This window comes from Balaenoptera ricei, chromosome 3 (assembly GCF_028023285.1).
Source record: "Balaenoptera ricei isolate mBalRic1 chromosome 3, mBalRic1.hap2, whole genome shotgun sequence".
Classification (NCBI taxonomy): domain Eukaryota; kingdom Metazoa; phylum Chordata; class Mammalia; order Artiodactyla; family Balaenopteridae; genus Balaenoptera; species Balaenoptera ricei.
The window spans coordinates 126,970,529-126,993,855 of record NC_082641.1 but is presented as its reverse complement, the minus strand read 5'-3'; the positions used below and the strand labels follow the sequence as shown (position 1 = coordinate 126,993,855).

The 23,327-nt window shown below is 52.0% G+C and overlaps 1 protein-coding gene across 3 annotated transcripts in view; it reads right to left on the bottom strand.

The window, feature by feature from the left end:
* Window positions 1-23,327, bottom strand: part of PPARGC1B (PPARG coactivator 1 beta) — a 112,485-nt gene that overhangs the window by 233 nt on the left and 88,925 nt on the right. Inside the window, exons 4-12 of one of the 3 annotated variants that reach the window (XM_059917486.1) lie at window positions 23,174-23,290; window positions 20,270-21,401; window positions 19,305-19,341; window positions 18,711-18,784; window positions 16,786-17,566; window positions 13,547-13,622; window positions 11,376-11,497; window positions 8,668-8,822; window positions 264-7,732 (exon numbers count right to left, since the gene is read on the bottom strand). In XM_059917486.1, the coding sequence (XP_059773469.1) occupies window positions 7,632-7,732; window positions 8,668-8,822; window positions 11,376-11,497; window positions 13,547-13,622; window positions 16,786-17,566; window positions 18,711-18,784; window positions 19,305-19,341; window positions 20,270-21,401; window positions 23,174-23,290 (2,595 nt within the window). In that variant the 3' untranslated portion in view covers window positions 264-7,631. Of the gene's footprint in view, window positions 1-263; window positions 7,733-8,667; window positions 8,823-11,375; window positions 11,498-13,546; window positions 13,623-16,785; window positions 17,567-18,710; window positions 18,785-19,304; window positions 19,342-20,269; window positions 21,402-23,173; window positions 23,291-23,327 lie in introns of those variants that run through there. The other 2 variants (XM_059917488.1, XM_059917487.1) reach the window with 2 other exon arrangements.

Here is a 23,327-nt window from a genome sequence, read left to right as displayed (position 1 = left end):
AGCCAGAATGCAACAATGTTATGTGAGGCAAGTCTGAATGGTTCATCATGATCCACAAAAAGTGCTATGAAGAAAGGACTAGTGAGCTCAGAGAGTTTTGGCGTGAGGGGCACACCTGGACTGGGGTCTTCTCTGAGAGATGACACTGCAACTAGAATCCTTTCCCCAGTTAGTAGCCGGTGCGACCCTCAACGAGCACGTAGGACCAATAAAGAAAGACACACCTGGGCAGGGCTGTGGGTGGTATTTTCTTTTTAATCTCCATAGTGTATTTGTTAAGTTTATTTATAAGCAGATCACTTCACTATTTACAGTACATGAGCATAGAGATTCTACAGTTTTTGTGATGTAAACAATAACTCCACAGTGGGAGTTTGAGAAAAGAAGCCAGTTCTGAAGTATTTACAGACGTTAAAATAGAACTTTATACTCACGGAATAATAATACATAGAGCAATTTGGTTAAATTATCTATGAAACTATAGAATCTGACAATGTACAAAGACAGGAAAACATTTTCTCATTTAGAAGGTAAGACAGATAAACCACACCAGAAATAAAATGGGGACGATGACAACCACAATAATTAAAAGCAAAGAAGTTTCTTCCTTGCCCTCACGGATAATGTATTTATATAAATAAGGACACAACCCAACAAAATGGAAAAAATATATAAAAAATCCTCTACCAATTAAAAAAAATAGCAAAACTAAAAACTTGATTCTCAATCATCAGCAGTGTCCTTTAAAAAATTAAATTTTAGCTTTCTATTATAAATAACAAAGCAGATGTGTCCCTCTGTGTAGGTGAAATTCTTGCACCTTTCTCAAGAAATGCATCAATGTAATTCCACACATACACACAAACACAGGCGTGCACACATGCATACACACACACACAACCTTGCGCTCACGCACCCCAGGCTGTAGTTACCTTGTTGAGCTTCCTAATAAATAATGCCCCCTACAGTAGTACCCCTGGGGATGCCCAAACCTCACAAGGTTAGCCATTCTCTGGTTTGACCCTGTCACACAGCCAGGGAAAGCCCTGGCTTCCTATTGCTCAGAATTCTCTAGGCTGCATGGTCACACTAAGAGAAAAGGATTTGAGTCCAATATTTGGAAATGCTGGAAGGGACCATAGGGACCACCTTGCCCAGTCGATTAAGGCTAGCTACAGACACTGTTTCTTTAGAAACCTGGGGTTGGGGAGAGGAATCTTGTGTTGGTTTCAACATTAGCAGCTGCCTCTGGAAGAAGCAGATGCTCCAAACCAATGCTAATACCATGGCACAAGTAGGTGAAGGGGGTGGGTGTGAATTTCTGGAGCAGACTGCCCTGAGCCAGACTTCTGGATGGTCACCTTCCCCAGAAACCATTTGGAAATCCAAGTGGTCCACTTCCCTGGTCCACTGACCACTCTGACCGCACACCCCTTGAGATTTCCAACCTCTTTCCATCGGAATCAGAACATTCCTCCAGAAACAAAGTTGGGAGTAGTTTATGACTTTTTATTCCTAACACAAAAACATTTGACAAGATTTTTAAATACAAAAACAAACAAACAAAAAAATCTATTTGGCTATTCGGTGGACCACACCAAAGGCCATGGTCAGGCCCCCCACAGAATCCTCACACTCAACCTCTTTGCTTGTCCCGAGGGTCCAGTGGGGGGCACAGAGCAGAGGTTCACTTAACAAGGTCAGCAGCTGCGCTGCCAGTATTGCAGTTACAGTAAACCCCTCCTGGGCACCTGGGCACAGGGTCCACTCCTGTCTCTGCTGCCAACAGGATAGCTAGTGTATTACTTCTCAGTCTGCGTGGCTGCTTCTGGGGCTTCTGACTGGTGTTACACTGTGCTCTAAACACACAGACAGTTTGCTCATGACCTTGCATTTCATTCCCAAAGTTGGTGTTGGACAGCAAGGTGGCCAAAAGGATTTATTTGCCTTCCATCTGGGTAGCTGGTAGATACAGTCTTTGGCCACTAGATGGCGGCTAGACGTTGATAAGGCAAAGTGCTGAGGTGGAAGATGACCAGTCCCTTCAAAAGTCACCCATGAGCAAGGCTGGCAAAGTGAAAAAGGAGGCTTGGAAGATCCTTTGACAAAACGTACAGCAGAGAGAGGGTTCTGGCTATAAAACATGTCTTTGAGGCATTGTTGCACAGCCCAGGGACTGACCACCTACGAAACCCTATTTTCCGAGCCCCCAGTTCGGGCAGTTGGATTTCTGTGCTGCTTCTGAATGTGAAAGGCATTCTGATGAAATTCAGTACCTAAAAATCTGTCCCCCAATCTTGAAGCCTCAGTCACCACTGCTATAGTGAAACAAAAAACAAAAGTTGCCCTAAACATATGCAGTGTGATCCATGCCTCCTGTTGCCCCATATGTTTTACAATCATTTGAAAGAAATGTGTGAAAAGTTCCTAAGTTAAGCTGTTTTGAAAAAACAAGTGTATTGCTAGTATTGTCTGCGAGCAAGAGAGAAACAGCCAAGTGGTCACAACATTCGGACTGAAAGCTGTTCGGCGGGGACAATGTCGAGGCTCACGTGAGACTCGACATCGCCACCTAGCCAAGCTGGGGTTTACTTCTCACCACCCCACCAGAAACTATGGCTTAGATCTGTCCTGGGGAGCTGGCCTCCTCGTATAAGGTAACTCGGCCAGGACCGTGTGGGTCTGAATCCACCGCAGGTTGGTTACCTTGCAGAGAACTCTCACCTTGAATGTGAGCTGGGCAGTCAGAGAACGGAATTGGTTTCGTGGGTTAGTGATGGATTCCCGATGCTCCAGGATGGGAATCTGAGTCTATCAGAGGTGAAAGGGACTTACTGTAGTGCTCATTCCATCCAATATTCCCATTTGTAAATGGGGAAACAGTGGCCCAAGACCACATGGCAAGTAAGAAACTCTGGGTTTCTCACTTTGAGATGGCTTATAGATAAATGACTTGCTCTGCAAACCCATTTCAATCGGCTGTGCTGTTTTCTTTTTTTTTTTTTCTTTTTTACAGAAATAGGTACCAAGATCGAAAAGCACCACTCCATATTTAGGGCTTCCAACAAAGAGGCCAGCAAAGGGCTGGCCCTAGAGTGGGCTCTCCTGTGGCTGATGTCTAGGAAGGCATGTCTGCTCGCTCTTCCCTCACCAGCCCCTTTCCTGATCCCCTGTTCCAATCCCTAGGAGAATGCCTCACACAGCCCAAGGAGATCCATATTCGCCAGTGTAGAAACACGGAGCCAGGCTGAGTGCTGTGGTTTTCTCAAAGTGCTTTTATTGGTTCAATGCAAAGTTAGCTTCTGCCTACTTTCCTGGACATTCTACAGCCGGCTCCCAGGGGCCCTCCACCTCACGTCTGTTTTGGGCCAAGGGCATCGCTATGCATGAGGGTTTCCCAGCTCCCGAGCTCTCCCTCCATTTACCCGAGTACCCCGTACTCGGCAGACAGCCCTGGAGCCCATCTATGTGTGCAAATGTCTGAGGGACTTGGGGACCAGCTTAAACATATTGCACGTAAGCACAAACCGGTTTCCTTCTGCCCCAATGGGAAGGATCCCTCTTCTTTGGCCATTGAAACCATTAGGTTCACTTTATTTGCTACTGTACATTCAATTTCTTTCCTTGGTCATATCTGAGGACAAATGCTAAATCTCAAATGGTAAGAAAATACTGCAGTTTTGACTCAGTGAGTCAGATCAACAAATCCTTTGGGGTTGATTCTGCTTCACAGCTGGGATGTCCCATCTCTCAAGCTGCAGGCTCAGCTGTCATTTCAACTGAACCTAAGGCCTGGGATAGGGTTCCAAGCCATCCCTGCAGAAGGGCTGCACTGTCATGCCTTCCCTGCCCCCTCAGTATGTATATTGCATACACCTAGAAGAAATCGCTCTCCAAACATCAACAAGCACAGGCTTTAGGCGAGAAAGATTTCTTATTGCATCTCTTCCCACATCAGGACCTGGGTACCGAGTCTTTGCAGCTTAGAGCATTCCTCCCTTCCTCTTCCCGCCCTGGAACCCCTGAAGCCCTGCCTCTCTCCTGGGCACATTTGACACGCAAGGCTGTGAGAATTCACAGCAGATGCAGACACCTGACTGGTGCTTTGTGTCTCAAAGCAGTGTTCTGGTTGGGGGGCAAGGTATGATGTGGGGAAGGGGGTCACCGCCGTAGCTGCACTCCATCCACTCATATTCTTTACCTCTTTGATGCATTTTCCTTCGGTAACCAGAGCCCCCAGGAGTGAGGATTCTGATTCAGCCTGTACCGACTGAGGAAGGAGATGGAAGAATTCCACTTAGCGTTTAGATCGGACATATTTGGAAAACACCAGCACGGCACAGAGATGGACAGTACAACCTGCCTTGCGTGGGTGGCCAACACAGTCTACTGTAAGCTTTTATGGCAATCACATGTAAACATGATCAAGAGCAAATACTAGGACAGAGCTACAATGAGATGGTTGCCAATGGCAGCTGCTCCCTCTGGGTTACTCCTTAATTTGGTGGGAAAGAGACCAAGGTTGACTAGTTGTCCTGGAGAGACCTTGGAGTCTCCTTGGTAAATAATACAGAGCACCGAATGAGTCTTCCGGATGGAGGTTGTCTGCAGGGTTGGTCAATTTTAGAACTTGCAGCCTTTTATGTACGGGATGGAGAGAAGAAGCTTCTTGATGCCTTTGGCAGGCACCCTCTCCCATCAGCGGGCCCCAGCCCCGACCTCAGGCATATCACGTCCCAGTACTACACTCAAGAGCCAATGTCTAACTACCTTCAAGTGCCTTCTATTAGTCTCAAGTGAAAGGGCAGCTTCAGCTGACCCAGAAGAGGGGACAGACTTGTCCTTCACTAAAAATCTGCATTTCTTTACCCTAAGGTACCATATTCTCACGGTAGAATCTCTAGGCTAGTGCAATCAAGGAAGAAGCAATTAGGAGGGGCTTAGAGATCATCTAGTCCGACTCCTTCTGGCACACCAAGGCTCAGGGAGAGGAAGGGACTCTGTGACTTATCAAAGTCACAAAGATAGTTTTTGGCAGAGCCAGGACTCAACCCAGTTCTCCAGACTCTGAATGTAGAGTTCCTTCCTACTTTTTCCACAGGATGAAATCTCAGTTTACTCCTTGGTGCAAATCAGGACTTAGGGGAGGCGTCGGTGGATTTAAATTCTATTCCATTCCATTCTATTCCATAACCAATTATTGTATGCCTACTGTATGCTAGGCAGTGAACAGCTATAAAAGGAATTTAGAATGTGCAGGTCCGTGCTGTGGAAAGTCCCCTTTTGGTCCATCCTCATAAACCCTGCCTTCCCCAAACATGTTCCTGCCCACTATTCCACTTGGCCCCCATCCCCAAGTGGGATTGTGTCGGAGTAGTATTGGGAGTCCTGTGCCAAGGAAGGGCTTTAGGGGAATTTTCTCTCATAGATCAGGGATGGGCCAGCATGAAACCCAGCCACCATATAGTTCTGTATAACAGAAACCATTCAAAGATTAGACCAGAAGGTTAAACAGGTTAAACTCTGATCAGTTAGTAATGGCTGCTCAGAACACTGTGTTGAGGATTCTAATAGCATGACCAAGCTCAAAGAACATGAGTACTGTGGTTGATTAGTTATGTCTGCTACTGGCCGAGGACATGGGAGTAGTGGCCCATATGCCATGTATTTGCTAGATACCACCTTAGGAGAAGCTAAGACTATCAGACCGGGCAAGGACCTTAGAGATCAGCTTGCCTAATTCTCCCCCTCAGCCCATTACACAGAAAAGACAATTGGGGCCCAGAGAGGTTAAGTGACTTGATACACAGGAACTCAAATTCCCTGTTCCTCTAACACCTGTCTCCTCCAACCTTCTCTGTGGGCTTGGAGTATGCTCACCTCTCAGGAGAGGTTCATCGGCCCAGTTAACCTACTGAGGTATTTCATAATCTTAAAAACAAACAAACAAACCAAAACCCCATAACTACCAATTCCCAAAGAACTAGGCCTGGCATTAATAATAGATTAAATCACCTCGTTTAGTTAAATGAGTCAAGTTCAAACTTTTTTAAAGCAGCAGGACCTTTTTTCTTTGTTTTTCTTTTAAACACAAAAATTTCCCGAGGAACCCTGATGTGTGAAAGAGACCAAGTTGGAGCTGCTCTGTCTGAAGCAGAAGCAATGCACTCTTACCCTGCCTGGCCATGCTCTCCCTCACAAACGGCCCCCAAGGCACCTGCAGAACATCCAAGCTGGACATGGCTTTGACATCACTCAAGAACACAAATTTTAAAGTAGAGCCCAATGAACGTTTTCTAAGTCGGAGAGGAGCTTGGAGATTGTCTTATCCATCCCCATCCCTCACGTCTCCCTCCTGCTCCCCCTGCCCCATGCCACCAAAACAACTTTACAGGTGAAGAAAAGGGAAGTCAAGCTGAAGGAGGACGGGCTGGTGACTGGCCCAAAAAGGATGAATGACCGCTCCCAGGTTGCCTCTCTGTGTCACCCCAGGTGTGTCACTGAAGCTCTGATGGCATGTCCACAGGTGTAAGCAAACCACAGGACCCCTTGGATCAAGACTGGTGCCAGAGCCTAAACTTGCCCCATGCTGATGAGGCAGCCATTGACTTACCCCCACAAAATGAGCCTGGAAGCGTCTAGCCTCTTGTCCTTTTTAGCTGAACCCACCTCTACCAGTCTTTGCAACTTTGCCTCTTTACCCTAGGATAGGCCCGGGCTGGGCCGTTCCTCTGTAGTTTCACTGGTCGTGGGACCCTGGGCAGGTCATTTCGCCTCTTGGGGCACTGCCTGGAAAACAGGAATAACGCAGCTCACCCCACCTTCCTTCCAAGGTCCGCAAGGATCTGAGCATTCACGGCCAGGCACAAATTCTAAGCGTGAGCTGGACACCAGATGAGGGCTCTGATTGTAAATGGACCCAAACTTGCTCAATGAGAGACAAGGCAGCGCTCAGCGGAAGAGGCCCAGAAACCTCTCTCCATTCCTCCTAGCTGTGGCTGCATGCCACACCTCCCCGGTGGCCAGGCTTCCGGCCACCCAGCACCTCTGGGGCATTCTGGCAAAGGGAGCAGTGCAGCTCAGTGGCAAACACCTCACGACAGTGCATAGTTAAAAAATCAAGGAAGCAATACAATAATCCCAGGCACAGTACATCTGAGCCATAAATACATTAAGGATATACTTTTTTTTTCTTCAATTAAAAATGAGTTTATAATCCTGATTCTATTCACAAGTAACGATTTCATCATCACACACTACAGACAAGAAATGGTATGGTGAACACAGCTGCACGTCTACGAGGGGACATCGGTCGGGGAGGAAGGGGAGGTGGGTGACGGACTCAGCGTCTGGAGCGCACCCAGGACAACCCGTCAGAAGCGAGGACACTAATGTGGCAGTGGAACGTCAATACCATGGAAACTCACAGACAGAAGCAGCTTTGTTCAATGTAAACATTGATTTTTTTGTTTGTTTTAAAAGGACAGCAGTTCCAAGTCTCTCTCTCTCTCTCTCTCTCTCACGCACTCGCTCTCTCTCCTTCTCATATACTTAATTTCTTTGAAAACGTAAACATATTGGAAGGGCCTTGTCTGAGGTATTGAGGTATTCCTCGAAGGTTAAGGCTGTTATCAGTGCAGGCTTTGCTGGGCCTCCTTCAGTAAGCTGTCAAAATCCATGGCTTCGTACTTGGTTTTCACTGACGCAGGCAGGGCCTCTTCTGAATTAGAATCTGGGTGGGGGTGGAGGAGTCAGTGAGAGGGGAAGGCAGCGAGCAGCTCAGACAGGCCAGCGGACCAGAAAATCTGCCGCCGGGGTCAGCACCACAGAGCGGATGTGGCCCGAGGCCTCGGAGAGCACCGGGCAGCGGGCAGCAGCTCTGCCCTCCTGCTGCGACACCTCTGCCGTGTGAGCAGCGTCTCAGGGCCTCGGCCACCCTGGTTGTAGGATGGGGAGGCCTGAAGCAGAGTCCGCCAGAGCTCCTTTCCAGCTCCAAAAGCCTCTAATTCTACTTCCCTTAACAGTTTCTTGCCCATTAGGAAACCAGTGCGGAGGTCACATAAGGCAGCCAACGAAACTATGAATCCCTCAGCGCATGGCCAGGGAACTGGGTCCCCCCGGGGGACATGCAGTCAGGAGCACTGCCTGGCCAGGAACCTCCGGGGTCTCCTGACACTCAGCCCTGCACTCTGGAGGCTGCATCAGACTCTCCCCTACAAAGAACTCGCTCCTAAAGTACTTTGTCCTTCTTCATTGACTTGTCCCCAGATGGCTAGGCATGGTGACCACAGTTTCACTGCGGCCCATTAATGGACAAGGCTGCTGCCTTTCAGGGCCACCGTGGATGCCCCTCAAGGGGGCAGGTCAGCTACTGGCCCTGTGAGGTCAGAGAGACGGTAGCCAGGGATCTGCCAGGTGGCTGTGAACACGAGATTGGACCTTCCAAGAGGCCACGAGAGGCTTCACCTCTTTGGTAGCAGTCCTGGCACAGGACAAGATGCACCAGAGGCCCGCCTCCGGGCCAGGTGGCTGGCAAGTTATACCCACCAGCACAGGGGAGTCTGGGTGTGGGAGCCGTGTCCAGAGGGGGCTTTAGGTTTCAATAAAGGAGGTCACTGCCCCTGACGTTTTGGGTCTGACTGGGACGTGCGGGGCCTACGTACTCACCGTAGTCAGTGTAGCGGGGCCAGCAGAAGTGCCGGAGCCCCCCGTAGCTCAGCTGGAAGGAGGGCTCGCTGCGTTTCCGCAGGGCAGCGCCGTTCCTCAGAGAGAGGGCTGCGTGCTCAGAACACCGGTAGGTGATGAAGCCGTACTTCTCGCCTCTGGGGGGAGAGGACAAGGGGAGCGCGTCACTGGGCCAGCTGGGTCGACACCGTCAGACCACCTGCCACTAGGTGAGGAGCGGAAAGCCACGATGACTCTCGCGTGGCCCCTCGATAGACACAGTGACAGTCACGGGGCTGACCTCCACGATGGAGTAATAGTAAGAGCAGGCAATTTACTGCATGTTTGCCCAGGGCTGGCCACCACCCATCGCCCCACACGCTCTTCAGTCCCCCCTGTGATGGGGGGGCTGTTGTCATCTCCCCACTCTGGGGTGAGGAAACAGGCTCTGAGTTCAGAATTTGCCCAAAGACAGGTGGCAGAGCAGGGAAGTAAACTCAGGCCTCCCGCCATGAAAGCTGATCCTCTTCACACTCCCCTCTATTTCCCTCAGGATTCCCATTTTGTAGGATTTGCCACACCTATGTCCCCTTCCTACCCATCCCGCACCCTTCAAAGCCAGCCTCAGCCAGCCCTTCCTTGGCTGCTAACTTGGCCTTCACCTTCCCTAAGATCGAAGGTACTCCGTACGCATCTCATCCTTCATGGGAGACGCATCGTGCCTGCCCGCTCAGCCTCTGCTCCCCCTCCTTTGACAACAGCACCCTGTGCTCAGCTGGGCTCAGGGCGCCAGGGTAAGTCACACAACGGTGGCCCTCCTTGGCCACAGTGATTTGTTCAAGGATGAACCTGTCAGCCAAAGCAGAACCCCAAAGACTCCATCCCACGTCTTTGTTGGAACCGTGAGGGAGACTCCTGCTTCCCCGAGTAGGGGACAAACTTAGAGCTGGAGGCAGCCACTTTGCCACCAGGAGGGAAGCCTGCCTGAGAAGGATGCCGAGGTGAGGGGGACCTAAAGTCAGTTCTACCCCTGACTCATCAGTTCCACACACAACAAGAGGACGAATCCCGACCTACCCATCTGCCAGACAGATTCCTCACGGACCCTCCTACTACTCAGCACAGGCCTAGTGACAGCAGATGCCTTGTAAACACCCAGCTGTATCACATTTCCTGACACCTCTCTGAACCAGGCCGAAGTTGGGACCCTTCTGATTCTTTAAATGTCTGAGACTCATGCATGCTTTTTAAATCTTAACAAATTGACCCGTCTCCTTAGAGATTAATTTGATTGCTTTGTTTTTACAGGTTATCTTCATTTGACATCCTGAAGATTGCACAGAACTTAGTTCTATTTGTGTAATGACTTTTTAAAAAAATTGTGATAAAAACACATAACATAAAATTTACCATCTTGAAGTGTACGGTTCAGTTGTGTTAAGCTTGTGTGACGGATCTCCAGAACTTTTTCATCTTGCAAAACAAACTCTGTACCCATTAAACAACAACTCCCTATACCCCCTCTTCCCAGCCCCTGGCCACCACCATTCTACTTTCTGTTTCTATGAATTTGACTACTTTAGATCCCTCATGTAAGTGGAATCACAGAGTATGTGTCTTTTTGTGACTGGCTTATTTCACAGCATAATGTCCTCAAGGTTCATCTATGCTGTAGCATGTGACAGGATTGATACCCATCCTTTTTTAAGACTGACTAATATTCCATTGCATGCATATACATTTTGTTTATCCATTCATCTGTCAACGGACACTTGGGTTGTTTTCACCTCTTGGCTATTGTGAATAATGGTGCTATGAACATGGATGTGCAAATATCTCTTCAAGATCTTCCTTTCAATTCTTTTGATTATATACCCAGAAGAGGAATTGCTGGATAAAATGGTAATTCTATGTTTAATTTTTTAACGAATCTCCATACCGTTTTCCACAGTGGCTGCACCTTTTATATTCCCACCCATAGTGCCCAAGTTTCTAATTTCTCCACATCCTCACCAACACTTGTTATTTTCTGTAGCCACCCTAAGGGATGTGAGATGTGTGATGATTCTTACGCAGAAACTATTTTCTCGCTGAAGTTTTTAAAAATTATTATTAAATTAGAATTTAAAAAACTTAATAACTTAGTTTGCAAGTATAATGGGAGATACTTTAGAATTATTTAAAAACTGACAAAGCTTTGACATCTAAGTTGTGCATTTATATGCAACCTATTCTTGCAGATCCCCTGACAGATGAAACGCTGCTTCCCCAGGTGAGTGAGACACCTGGGCCGCAGCTTCACAATGCAAGCGTGCCTTCAGCCACCAGGAGCTTTTTGCAGCCCTGTACCAGGGTCCAGGATGGAAAACCAGAAGCTGACACATGGGCTGCAGATCTGGCTCTGCCACCAGGTAGCTGTTGAGTTAACTTGTCTGAGCTCCCCAGAAAGGAGAGCAATAGAAAGAGTGCATATGTCACAGGCAAGTTGGAAAGTTAAGTAAAAGAATGCATGGAAATTGGCTTGCACTTTAGCAAACTATCAGTACATGTTCCCTGCTATTACTGGGTTGCATGATGGTTACCAGTCCTTCCTTCCCCTGCGCTGCCGGTAGATTTGTTCTGCAAATCTTCTCAGGCATCTTTTATGCTTCCAGACCTGAATTGGAACCTCTGTGCCCTCCACTCCCCTCCTCTGCGAGAGCCTGACTCACCTCTTGCTTCTCGTGAGCACCTGGCACTCCACAATCTCGCCAAACACCTCGAAGCGCCTCTTCAGTTCACGGGAGCTCATGTCACTGGAGAGATTTCGAACGTACACCACGCGGCCTTCACCCTGCCCGAGGGGGACACAGAGGGACCCGTCATCATTGCCTGGCTTCCTGGAGCCCCCTTGGTGGCGGGCTCCCGTGGAGTCCTCGTCCCCAGTCCACATCACCTGGCTAAGCAAGCGACACCAGCTGGGGCTGGAGTCAGAGAGAGGACAACGACGGTCGCTATCCCAGAGGACGTGCCTTGTGAGATGAGGGGGCTGTTTAGCATCGGATGGGGAAGTGGCCCCAAAGGAAGCAGCTGTTTACTTGAAGGGAATGAGCAGAGACTGGGCGGAGACGGGAGAGGGAGCCATCACTGTTGATGTAACTGCACACTGAGTAGCTTCTGCATTTGTTTTGAGTCTGACTTTTTCTGGTAGTGGGGGAGGTCCGAGGATGGTAATAATGGACGAGCACTGGGGGCCAGGTGGCTACGGGTTAGAGTGGGCTGGGAAAAAAGCAACGGGACAGGGGCATGGGGCTTGGAGCCACCATCATCTTTGGTTTTGCCAGGGTACTGTGTAGACATGTGACCAAGAGGTGACCTTCAGGTGAGCCTGGTGCCAGGCCCCTAGAACTGCCCAGCGAGGGCGGCTGGGGGGTGGGTGGGGGGAAGCCCAGCTGGAACCTCCCCTCTTCATCTACCGTCTGTGATTGGAAGTTAAAGCCACAGCTATTGGAAGAGTGGCTTTGATTTGCTGGAGAAACTCCAGCTGTGCTCCTGTGGGCAAAATCACCAGGTTCTGGTTTAGATGGGCTTTCTCCGGAACAGGTTAAGGCCTGTGAGTCTCCAGCCATCCCCTTCTGCGCCACTGAGGGTAGGGAGGAAAGCACGGGCCTGCAGTCCACAGCAGGGCGCTGCTGTACGGTCACAGGAACTGTGCAGGTTCCCTAGGATGGCCTAGGTTCAGCTGCGTGTAGCAATGTCCTCCCCCAGCCTCCTCCAGCACCTTGAATTCACAAGGCTCTTTCCTGCCTCTGCCCCACTGTCCTCCAGAATCTTTGCTTCATTGGCTCCTTTCATCCCTTGGGGCCCAGCTCCTTGAAGATGCCCCTCCCAGACGACCATATAAATACATCCGCCCCACCAGTCAAAACACGGCTGTTTCAGACATTTTAGTCATGACGTGATTAACTTCATAGTGCACCTCCCAATCTGTAATTACAGTGTTTATTGCTTTGTTTATGAGTCTGTTTTCTCTCTCTCCCTTCTGGCCCAACCATGGGAAGTGGGGACCTTGTTTGTCTCGTTCACTCTTGCCATCCAGTGCCTAGAACAGGGCATGTCGCAACTGCTGAATGGTCACACATGGATTCCGAGAAGACGCTCCACATGGTTTTAAGTACCTGCTTCGAGACAGCTGCATGCGTACCTCTGGGGTGTGCATACCTCACGTGTTCCCTTCCCTGAAGCATCCTGCTGGGGGGGAGTTGGGGGGGGAGGTGGACAATCCAGTGAGAGTCTGTCTGTCTGTTCGTGCTTCTGTCTTACTTTCCCTTCCCTCCTTTCTAAGTGATATGGAGGAGGTGAGTCCAGCTCCTCACTGCAGCTTCCTGATGAATTTTCCCTACGGGGTGCTTCGCAGTGGGTCCACCAGGCACAGCCTGGCCTCTGGACTAACTCTGGGAGAAGATTAGGGAGACGGATCAGGAGGAAGGGACAGTCTCTCTTGGTCCCTTAGCCCCGATCGCACCGGGGGACCCTGTGTACAGATGAGTAAACTGAGGCTCAGGGAAGCTGGGGAGCAACTGACGGTCACACCGAAGTGGAAGCAGGGCCGGCTCTGCTCCCCCTTCACCGCCTGCCCCCCGGGCCCTGCCAAGCCTCTGATGCTGAGCCCTACATGCTCACCAACTGCACGCCTCCCAGCCAGTCCCTTGGCTGCATTTTGCACGGTGCCACCTTTGATGCCCTTTGGTGACCACTGTGCTTTTTTAAATGAGAGAAATATCACCATCTCCTGCAGGCCACAGATGACCTCAAAGGGCTTCAGGTCTACGAAGCCCTAGCACTTCCTGACGCCCCTGCTCATCCCCATTCACTCTGGGCTCTGGGGCCCCATTTCACTTACAATGGCCTTTTCCCGCCGCTTCCTGGTGTGCCGGACACTTGGCGTTCTGTCTGAACACGACCCTCTGCTCTCACATCTGTCAGTGAACAAGCAAAGCAGAGGCACTCACTCTCGGCAGGAACCACAGGGGGACGGGGGAAGGACTTGCTCAGGAGGCAAGGGATGCTTCCTCCGCTTCTTTCGGACTCGTTCGTGAGGGCAGAACTATGAGAAGGCCCTCCTGAGGGAGCCCAGCTTTCCCCCTCAGCGGTGACCGCCCGGGGTCGCCTGTGGGTCTGAACACGTGACCGACACATACCTCCTGCCAGCTTCTGGGATGAGATCACTGAGAACCACCACCTTGCTAATCATAACCCTTGTGAACCTTTCTGTGCCAACGGGGGTGGAAAGGCCCTCTCGCTTCATTATGGTATTTGACCTGATGAAAGAAAAACCATCCTCTGAGGTCTCATGTTTCCCCACTTTCCAGATGAAAACCCTGAGGCTCAGGTTCAGCATGAAATTCGCGCAAAGCTAAAAAGTAAGGAAGCCGGAGCTAGTGGGAGGTCTGCTGACTCCAGACCCACTGCTCTCCCTCCAGTGGTTGGAACCTGGCCAAGCAGCAACCCCAGCAGCCATCACAGCCCCCAGGTCCTGGGGTCAGCGGGCCAGTCAGCCCAGATGCACAGCCTGAGAGGCTCCTGGGTGCCGCACGCCTGTGCCCTCCTGACTGTCTGCACACCGCCCTCTCCTCCTGAGGGCCAGGCTGCTGGAGTGGAAGGAGCAAGGCATGTGAGTCCCAACTCTGCCACACGCTGTCTGCGTCCTTGGGAATAAAGCAGAGGATGAGAGCAGGGGCTCCGGAGTCAGAGAGCGCTCCAATGCTGACTCTACCACCTCCCTGCTGGTGACCCTGGGCTGGCTACTTAAGCCACCTCAGCTCCAGTTCTTCACCTGTGAACTAGGGAGAATCAATTGTATTTGCCTCCTAGGCCATTTGGGAGGATCAAATCAGAACATGCCCATAAATGCTTAGCCCAGGAACGGCTCGATACTTGCTGGCTATATTTTTCTATTGAACGTCTTTGAGCCTCAGCTTCCTCATCTATAAAATGGGGATAAGAGGCAGACGCACCCTCCAAGTGCACCTGTGAAGCTCGCATAGGGTAAAAGAAAGGGATGTGACTTGCAAACTTTAAAGTACTATACAATAATAGTACCATCATCCATTTGCAATGGAATTGGCAGCCTCCCCCCATGAAGAGCTGAGAGTGACTGGAAGCCTTGTTAAACCAGCTCAAAGTGCTTCCTGTTGACTGTTGTTTGGTAGCAGAAGCACAGGTAAAGAAATGCTGGTCTGGAGAAGACTGATGACTAGTTTATCAGGTTTACCAGCCACCAAGCTCTGCCAGGCAGCTGAGCAGGAACCAAGTTAACCAATTAACTTTCTCCAGTGGCAGAGAAAGCCAGCCCTGAACTTGGCCCAAAAGGGAGAAGAGGAAAAGGAGAATCCATGGGGGTTTTGAGAGAGGCCCCCAACTCTTTGCAGACAAGCCCATGGGTACAGGCCCTGAACAGTTCAGGAGGGGAAGGAGGCCGAGAAACTCCAGCTCCTGCCTTGGGGGATGCGCTTCAACAGGACAAGAACCGTAGTAGCTTCTGAGCAGATGCTGCAGAGGAAACCGCCTAATGAGAACACAGGTGGGCTGGCTCACAGCAACCCTTGGAGAAAGGAGAATGGAGCTGGAAGGAGGGCTCAGAGAGGTCTGACAGAAGATGGCTCTGACTGATCATCCTGGCTTATTACGTAGAAGGGCTTTTAGAGAAATTGCTCAAAATAAGTTCATTTCGAGTGACAGATAGTTCAGGGCTTCAGCACGTTAGTGTCTGGGGAGTCCACAAATCCCCTAAAATTGAATGCTCAGTTAGACGTCTATGCTCATTCTAATGGGGAAAGGAGGCTTTGCTTTTAATCAGATTTTCAGTTAAGAGCTACTGGTATAGATAAGGAAATATAAAGCGGAATTTTCCTAAGAAAAGGTATCTTTCTAGTACCTGAATTCTGCTTCTCAGAGCATGGCACTCTGGCAACGTCATCATTCCCTGGGAACTTGTTAGAAATGCAAATTCTCCACCTCCACCCCCAGACCTACAAAACCAGACACTCAGGAGGTGGGGCCCTGCCATCTGCGTGGTAACAAGGCCTCCTGGTGACTCTGCACTGCTCTGGACCCAAGAGCACCATCTGGTGGTCACTCGGGTGCATCTCGGGCAGAGGGTTTGGGACCTGCACCCACCCTCCTCAGGCCTCCCCCAGGAAGAGCCAGGTCCTGCTGTGAGCAGGGAGAGAAGCAACCTATCTCCACCAAAATATGCCAAACTTCCGTTCTTTCTGCACAGCCCCCCACGGAATTCTGGACCAGTTCCTTCTACAGTCCGGTTCAGTGAGCAAAGATGGCACGAGCAAAGAGGGCCATGACACATCATCCCTGTGCGAAGGTAAAAGAGCTCCCACGGGACAGCTGACTGCCGGAAGACACTGTGCAACTCAGCAGCACTGAGAAATGGGAATGAACCTTATCACTGCTTTAAATCCCAGTTTTTGGGGTTTTTTTTTGGAACATAGATTAGAATTATGCTAATCTTTCTTTCACATGGAAACATCACATAGGTATTACACTGTGTGGGTATATTGACCCTTGAACAACATGGATGTGAACTCCGTGGATCCACTTACATTGGGATTTTTTTCAACAGTAAATACTACAGCACTACACTGTCGGCAGTTGTTGAATCTGCGGATACGAAGGAACCTCGGATAAGGAGGGCCGACTATAAGTTACACGGGATTTTTGACTGTAGGGAGGATTGGTGCCCCTAACCCTCGCCTTGTTCAAGGGTTAACTGTGTATGTTTACACAAAAACCTATCCGTTTTACAAATATAAAAACAGAAACAGATGAATAAGGGGCAAGTTCATTTAGATATCAGGCCACAATAGGCCAGAAAGTGGGTTTTCTTCCTCCCCCGAGGCCAGGAGATTTGGGCCACTCCTGACTGCCACACAGCAGGCTTTGCTTGGATACAGGACTTGCCCACAGCTCCCCAAGGAGTGCACCTCCAGGGCCTCCGACAAGGACGCTGACCACACAGGGAGACGCAGCCCCAGTTTCAGGGCTCCTCTCTCCCCTGACACCCCTGAAACTGGGGGGGTCCTCAGTGGTCCACCATCCGTCCTGAGGCCACCCGTCTATCCATACCTGAAGGTCCTTCGTGTGGCTGGTGACCGGGAGTGGCAGGACGAAGAGCCAGAACTGGAGCGGCTGCGGGAACAGAGCTGCCGACTGGCCTTGCTTGGTGGGCTCTGGTAGGGGCAGTGGTCAGAGCGAGGGGGACTGACCCCTGAGTCCTCTTCCTCGTCGTCCTCCTCGTCGTCCTCCTCTAGGAGGAAGTTGCTCTCGCCACTGCTGCTGCTGTCCTCAAAGACGGTGTCGTACTCGGGGCTCTTGCAGGAGGCCAGGTCTTCATCCTCCAAGGCTGTCTCCAGGAGGCCAAAGTGCTTGGTGAGGCTGGCGCGGATCTCGTGGTCTCTCAGCAGCGTACTGTCCTTGGTGGGGGCACCGACATCACAGCTCCCGCCTTCCTCCCTGCCGGAGGCCTGTGCTTCAGCCCGCGGGGCACCTTGCTGGGGCCAGTCCTCGAGGTGGACCCCAGATGGCTCCCAGGACCTCAGCACCTTCCTCTGCAGGGCGCCGTCGGGCTTGAGCACCTGGCAGTAGTCGTGGTCTCCAAAGGAACAGGAGAAGGGGCGCTTCTGACCAGCCTGGGAGGCTGGCTGGGCTGTGGCATGCCGCAGGTGGGACAGGAGCTCGCTCCGCTCTGGGTGCTTCTTTGGCAGCTTGTGGGCAGCCTCTGCGGCGGCCCCGAGCTGGGGAACCTCCGGGGTGGGAGCTATGTCTTTGCCTGGGCTATGCTTGATGTCTGGCTTGAAGGGGTCTTCCTCTGTGGGCTTGTACGGAGGCGTGGTGGGCGGAGTGAGTCCTACCCAAGCAAGAGGAAACACATGTGAGGCAGAGACAGATCACTTCTCCAAGGAACACTGAAACCCTAGTTTGGGATGGCAGAGAAGTAGCATATGTGTCACCACTCCCCAGATCCAATGGATGGCAGGCATCACTAATCGATCACTGCACTGCTGATGGAGCCTGGACGTAGCCTGGGACTCCTCACACAGTCCATCAATAATTTTTCAGAGCTGGCATGTGATGAAAGCCATTTGCCATCCCTTCTGTAGTCTGGCAATGGTAGCCAAATCCTCCAGATCATCCAAGATCTCTCTTCATGCTCCACATCCAATCATTCCACAAGCCCTCCCAACTGGTCGTTCCAAATGCCTCTGAGGTCTCCCAGGGTGCAGAGGGGGCAGGCACCATAGGTAGAATCTCCCACCTGGATTTGACCACCACAGTGACCTTAGTGGTCCTGCAACTGACCTTGGACTCCACCATCCCACAGGCATCAGCCAGAGAGCTCTTCCTTTCTGGTGCTCCTGAAGCCCATAGGATCTAGACGAACCCCTTCGGCCTGGCATTCCTCTCAGCCTTTGGTGGTTGTGTTTGCCTGACCCCCCAGTTCTGCCACAGAGCAACACCGGGTGGCCAGTCTCCTCTGATGCACCTATACTGCCGCTCCTCTGTGCCTCTGCTCATGCCAATTCTGCGGCTGGGGATACCCTTCCCTTTTTTTTTTTGTCTCTCCAACTTCTATGCATCCTGCAAGCCCAGCTCAAATGCCTGCTGCTCTGGGTACTTTGTGAATCTTCTCAGGCCACATCCTGCCCCTCCCCACTCTTCCCCTTCCTCTGTGCTCCCAGAGCTCTTGCACGGTCTTTGGAACAAGCGCATATCAAACAGTACTTGTCATGGTGTGGGTCTGTCGCCCACATAAGACTGTGGGCTCCTTCAGGGGAAGACACGTGTCTCTTTTTATGTCAGGTCATGTGCCAACTGTTGGCAGCTAAACAGCTGAGCCTGGGCCCTGACTCTCCTTATAACGCCCTCAATGTGTAGCTCAAGACCCGGCGTAGCCTGTGCAGCGGTGGCAAGGAAGACTTGATGGGGTACTCCTTAACTGCCCTAGGGGCTGCGTCCCCAAGGGCACCCCACCAGCTGAGCCCCTGGCTCACCTGCCGTGCCACAGAGCTCCACCGTCAAGGTCTGCTCGAAGCTCTTCTTGCCAAAAGGAGGGTCGCCAGTGGGGCTGGGGAGCACAGGAAGGAAAGAAGTCAGTCAGCAGCAGGCTCCACCTCCCCGAGCATGGCAGGAAGGCAAGGGGACATTGTGTCAGACCCTGGCTCTGCTGCCCATGAAAGTGAGGCCTGGGGAGAATTTTCTGGGGAACTCTCTCCTGGTTGTTGGAGGAATTCAAAGCTGTACAGCTCTTTTAGGAGACACGGGAGAGACTTGAGGGAGGTGGAGACAGGACAAGCATTGTCAGCCTCCTTATTTTATGATGGAACACCTGAGGCCCAGAGAGGAGAAGACACTTGCCCAAAGCCACACAGCACTGTCAACTTTTCCCCATGAAATTCTCCATCTTTCCCCTGGGCATGCTTCTAAAAACAAACTCCCTTCCAAGGGAGCCCAGATCCTGAGAGTCCCATATGGCAATGAGGGCAGGGGTGTGGGGACAGGACCAGGCTCAGGGGCCGATGAACCACCCTACACCCAACCAGATAAGGTCTCCTGGAGTCATAAATCAACAATTTCTAAAAATCTACCTTTGCGATAAGGCCAGCATGAGGCACCTGGGAGAGTCTGAAAAGAAGACAAAAAAGAAAGAAATAAGATTTTCCCCAACATGGCATGGCTAGCAGATGTTTCCCTCTGAACTTCATCGGTACCAAGCACAGCTTCTTTCAGACATGTGACCCAAAAGCCTCTGCCACTTTTAGGGACTGGCAGGAACAACTCAAATCCACCTTCATTCCCCCAGACTCAGCAACATTAACAGCTGGCGGATCTACTGATTCTGCAGAGTTGATGGGCACCAGGGCGACCCCTTCTGGCCAATCGGTGTAGCACAATGGTGAAGCATTCCAGCTTCCAAGGCCAGTGGCTGTGGGCTCTGCCCCAGACAGATGCAGGACTAACTAGCTGAACCGACCATTAGCTATCTCTGTGCCTTTGTTTCTGTGTCTTAAAATGGGAATTATAACAGCACCCACCACACGGGCTTCCTGTGAGGATCAATGGGGATAATCCGTGTTAAGTCTTAGACCAAGCCTGGCATAGCGAGTGCATAACAGATAACTGCTGTATTATTATCCCCACTACTGTTACCGTTTAAAATGCCACTTCATTGTGGAGCTGAATTTATAGACTCACACCCTCCATCACATTGCTACCCAGGAAGTCTTCTTTAGAGCACTTATCACAATTTGTAATCACTTTTCCTTTCTTGCTCACTTTTTGACTGCCTGTCTCCCCCACTGAAACACAAGCCCCAAGAAGGCATGCATCTTGCTGCTCGTTCATTAAGGACGCCTGGCCCATGCATGATGAGAAACTCAGAGATGTGAAGGAGGTTCCTGAAGATCTGCCCAACTAGCCTACTGTATAGGAAGGGAAGCTGAGAGCCAGAGAGGGAGAGGGATTTGCCCAACCCAGGGCTCCTGGCTCCCGGGCAGTGGGGTCTGCCACACCCCAGCCCTGCCCCCTCTCTCGGACCACCGACTCCGACTACCTCCAGAAGAGAGCTGCAGACAACTGGGGTCCTCGTCGGTGTCCCCACACCCGCTCTCACAGGGGCTCTCCAGAGCTGGGATCTGGGGTCCCCGTCGGAGCTGCTGGTCTTGGCCACTGTCCTCGTCCGCGGGGCTGCCCAGCTCCCCCTCCACGTCGTAGGCCTCAGGGGCCAGGCGCAGCGAGGGCAGAGCCCCTTGGGGCTCCGCGGGGACCATCGGCTCATCGGTGAACGTCAGCCAGGGGCCCAGCTCCGGGTTCAGTCTCCTGGAACGCCGCACGGGGCACACGGAGCTCTCCTGCTTCCTCCCCAGCTTGGTCCCCGGCAGGCCCCGGCCCGGCCTTTTCCGGCCCCACTCCTCTTCCTCCTCTTCCTCTTTTTCTTCTTCTTCCTCCTCCTCTTCCTCATCTTCCTCCTCAGGCTGCAGCCTGGCCAACCGGCTGATGTGCCCTTTCACCTCCAGCCGCAGCGGGCGCAGGCTGGGTCTGGGCCCCGAGCTCTGGGGTGAAGCCGCGACCCGCACCTCCTCCACGGGGGAGGGGTGGCCCACAGAGGCCTGGCTGTCTTTGGGCCTGGGCCGGGCCCGGGGTGTGAGGGAGGCGTAGACAGGCGTGGCCAGGCGGTAGGGTTTGCTGACATCACAGAGGATATCTTGAGCCAGAAGTTCCCTTAGGATGGAGAACTCAGCCCAGGTGGCTTTGGAAGGGTGCTGGCACCGAGGCCGGGGTCTGACCTGCTTGGCGGGGCTGCTGCAGGGCTGGGGGGCTGGCTCTGGGGCCTGTGCGGGCAGCTTCCTCTGGGGAAGGCAGTAGGTGTGCATGTAGCGAATGAGCTGCACCATGCCCTGCGTGTCCTCCTGGGAAACCTGGGCGCCGGGGTCTGCCCTGCCCGGTGCTGGGGAGTCCCAGGGAGAGGCTGGAGCCGGCTGGGGACTCGGGCAGTCCTCACCCGCCTCCTCATCCTCCTTGGCAGGGACCCAGGGACTCAGGGGTGGTGGCTGGAGGACCCTATCAGGGGAGCGGGCTTTAGCCCGGGGGCAGGACGGCACCGAGGTGAGGTGCTTATGCAGCTCCGTGCAACTCCGGGTCTGAGACTGCATCATGTGGGTCTTTCTGTCTTGGATGCTGTTCATCTGGAGAGGAAAAGAGGCCAGAGTGAGGGAGGAGACCCACACTGCTTCTCCCGGCTGCCCACCCCTGCAGCCACTGGCCAGGCCCAGCGTGTCTCACCTGGATCGTCAGAATTGCCAGGTTTCACCACTTCATCCCCAGCTTCCAGCACAGAGCCTGGCACTTAACAGTGCTCAGGGGATGAGGAATGAAGGAATGGCCAGCCTCCTAACAGGTCTCCTAGCTATGGATTTCGCCTTTTTCTAGATTTACTGCCAAAGCCCTGCTCTGAATACCCTACTCCCCTGCGCGGAGCCTTCAGAGAGAGCGCCAGGAAGTACATTAGTGGTTGCCTGGGGCTGGGCGTGGGAACAGGGATTAACTGTAAACAGGGACACTGGGGATCTTCCTGGGATGATGGAAATGTTCTAAAACTGGATTGTGGTCATGGCTGCACGACTCTGTAAATTTACTAAAAATCACTGAATCATACTTTTAAAACAGGTGCCTTTTATGGTATATAAGTGGCACCTCCATAAAGCTGTTAAAAAAAGAAAAAGAAAAAGAACAATTCAATATCTTCCCAGTACCCGTGGGGTAAAGGGGAGGCCCCCTGGTCAGGGGTGCTCTGCAATGTAGCCCCACCCGACCGCTGTCTCCAGCCTTATCTGCCCCCACTGGTCCACACAGGGGCTTTGCTCCCAGCGCAAATGTCTCTTTGCTGGGGCTAGACTGGCTATCAAGGGTGTCTCACGCCCCTGGTGTGCCCCCTAGCACTCCAGAGGGCAGGCTGGCTCAGGAAGGAGCTTAGCTGCTGCCCTGTTGACAAAATGGAACATGAGGGATGGACCTCTGTTCTGGGAGGTCAGCAAGGACAAGTAGGGAGGGGGCACAGGGACAGGGTCCACCCCCCAGGGGAGCCCAGGCAGGGGACAGACTCCTACACAGAGCCACTGTCTGAGAAAGATGCCATCTTGATTCTGCCCCGAGGGGTGGGATTGTCCGCAGCAGTCCCCTGCAGCGGTGTCTGGGGACAAGAGGGGAGGGCTGGGTGTAGGCTTTGAGTAACAGGAACGCTGGGAAATTACCTCTGAAACCTCTCCTTGGAAGTCTCAGAAGATGGAGCCCAAGGAGGAAAAGGGACTTGCTTCCCTCCTGGGGGTTCAAGATAGAGCTTTCAGCTCTCCGATGGCTCCCCCCAAGAGAAATCCAGACTCCTTATGGTCTCCATGGTACCAGTGAGGACCTTATGCTTCATTCTGTCACCTCATTAGCATAAGCTTCCTGAGGGCAGGCCACATCCTCCTCGTCCCTGCTCTAACCCAACATCTAACACAGTGCCTGGAACACTGAGGTACAGTTGACTCTTGAACAATGTGGGGGTTGCGGGGGGTAGACCAGCCGCGCAGTGGGAAATTCACATATGACTTCCAGTCAGCCCTCAGCAGCCACGGTTCCTCTGCATCTGTGGATTCAACCAACTGCGGATCCTGCAGTACTGTAGTATTTACTACTGAAAAAAAATCCACGTGTAAGTGGTCCCATAAAGTTCAAACCCATGTTGTTCAAGGGTCAACTGCACATGAACAAGCCCAAGGCTCTTTCTAGAACCCCAGACTGGCCTGGGTCTCAAGCAGTGCCCAGCATATCAGCGACAAGGGTTGTGTGATGAGCAAAGAGGGAAGCTGGAAGTGGATTGAACTTGATGGCCTCTAACAAGAGCAGAAAGGTGCACACCACCCTCCCCAGAGACCCCCAGAGGCCTGGGTGGGTCTGGGGGCATGTGCAGAAATACCTTGACCCAAGGCCGCTGACTTCTGGACCTGAGGCCTGCCTGGCGCCAGGTGGTCCCTTCCTTCTGGCTGTCAGAGGTCGAGGTTGGGTAGGACGTGGTGAGAAGGAGTTTCTGCAGCTGTGGGAGGAACAGAGAGGAGAGGAGCCGGGGCTGA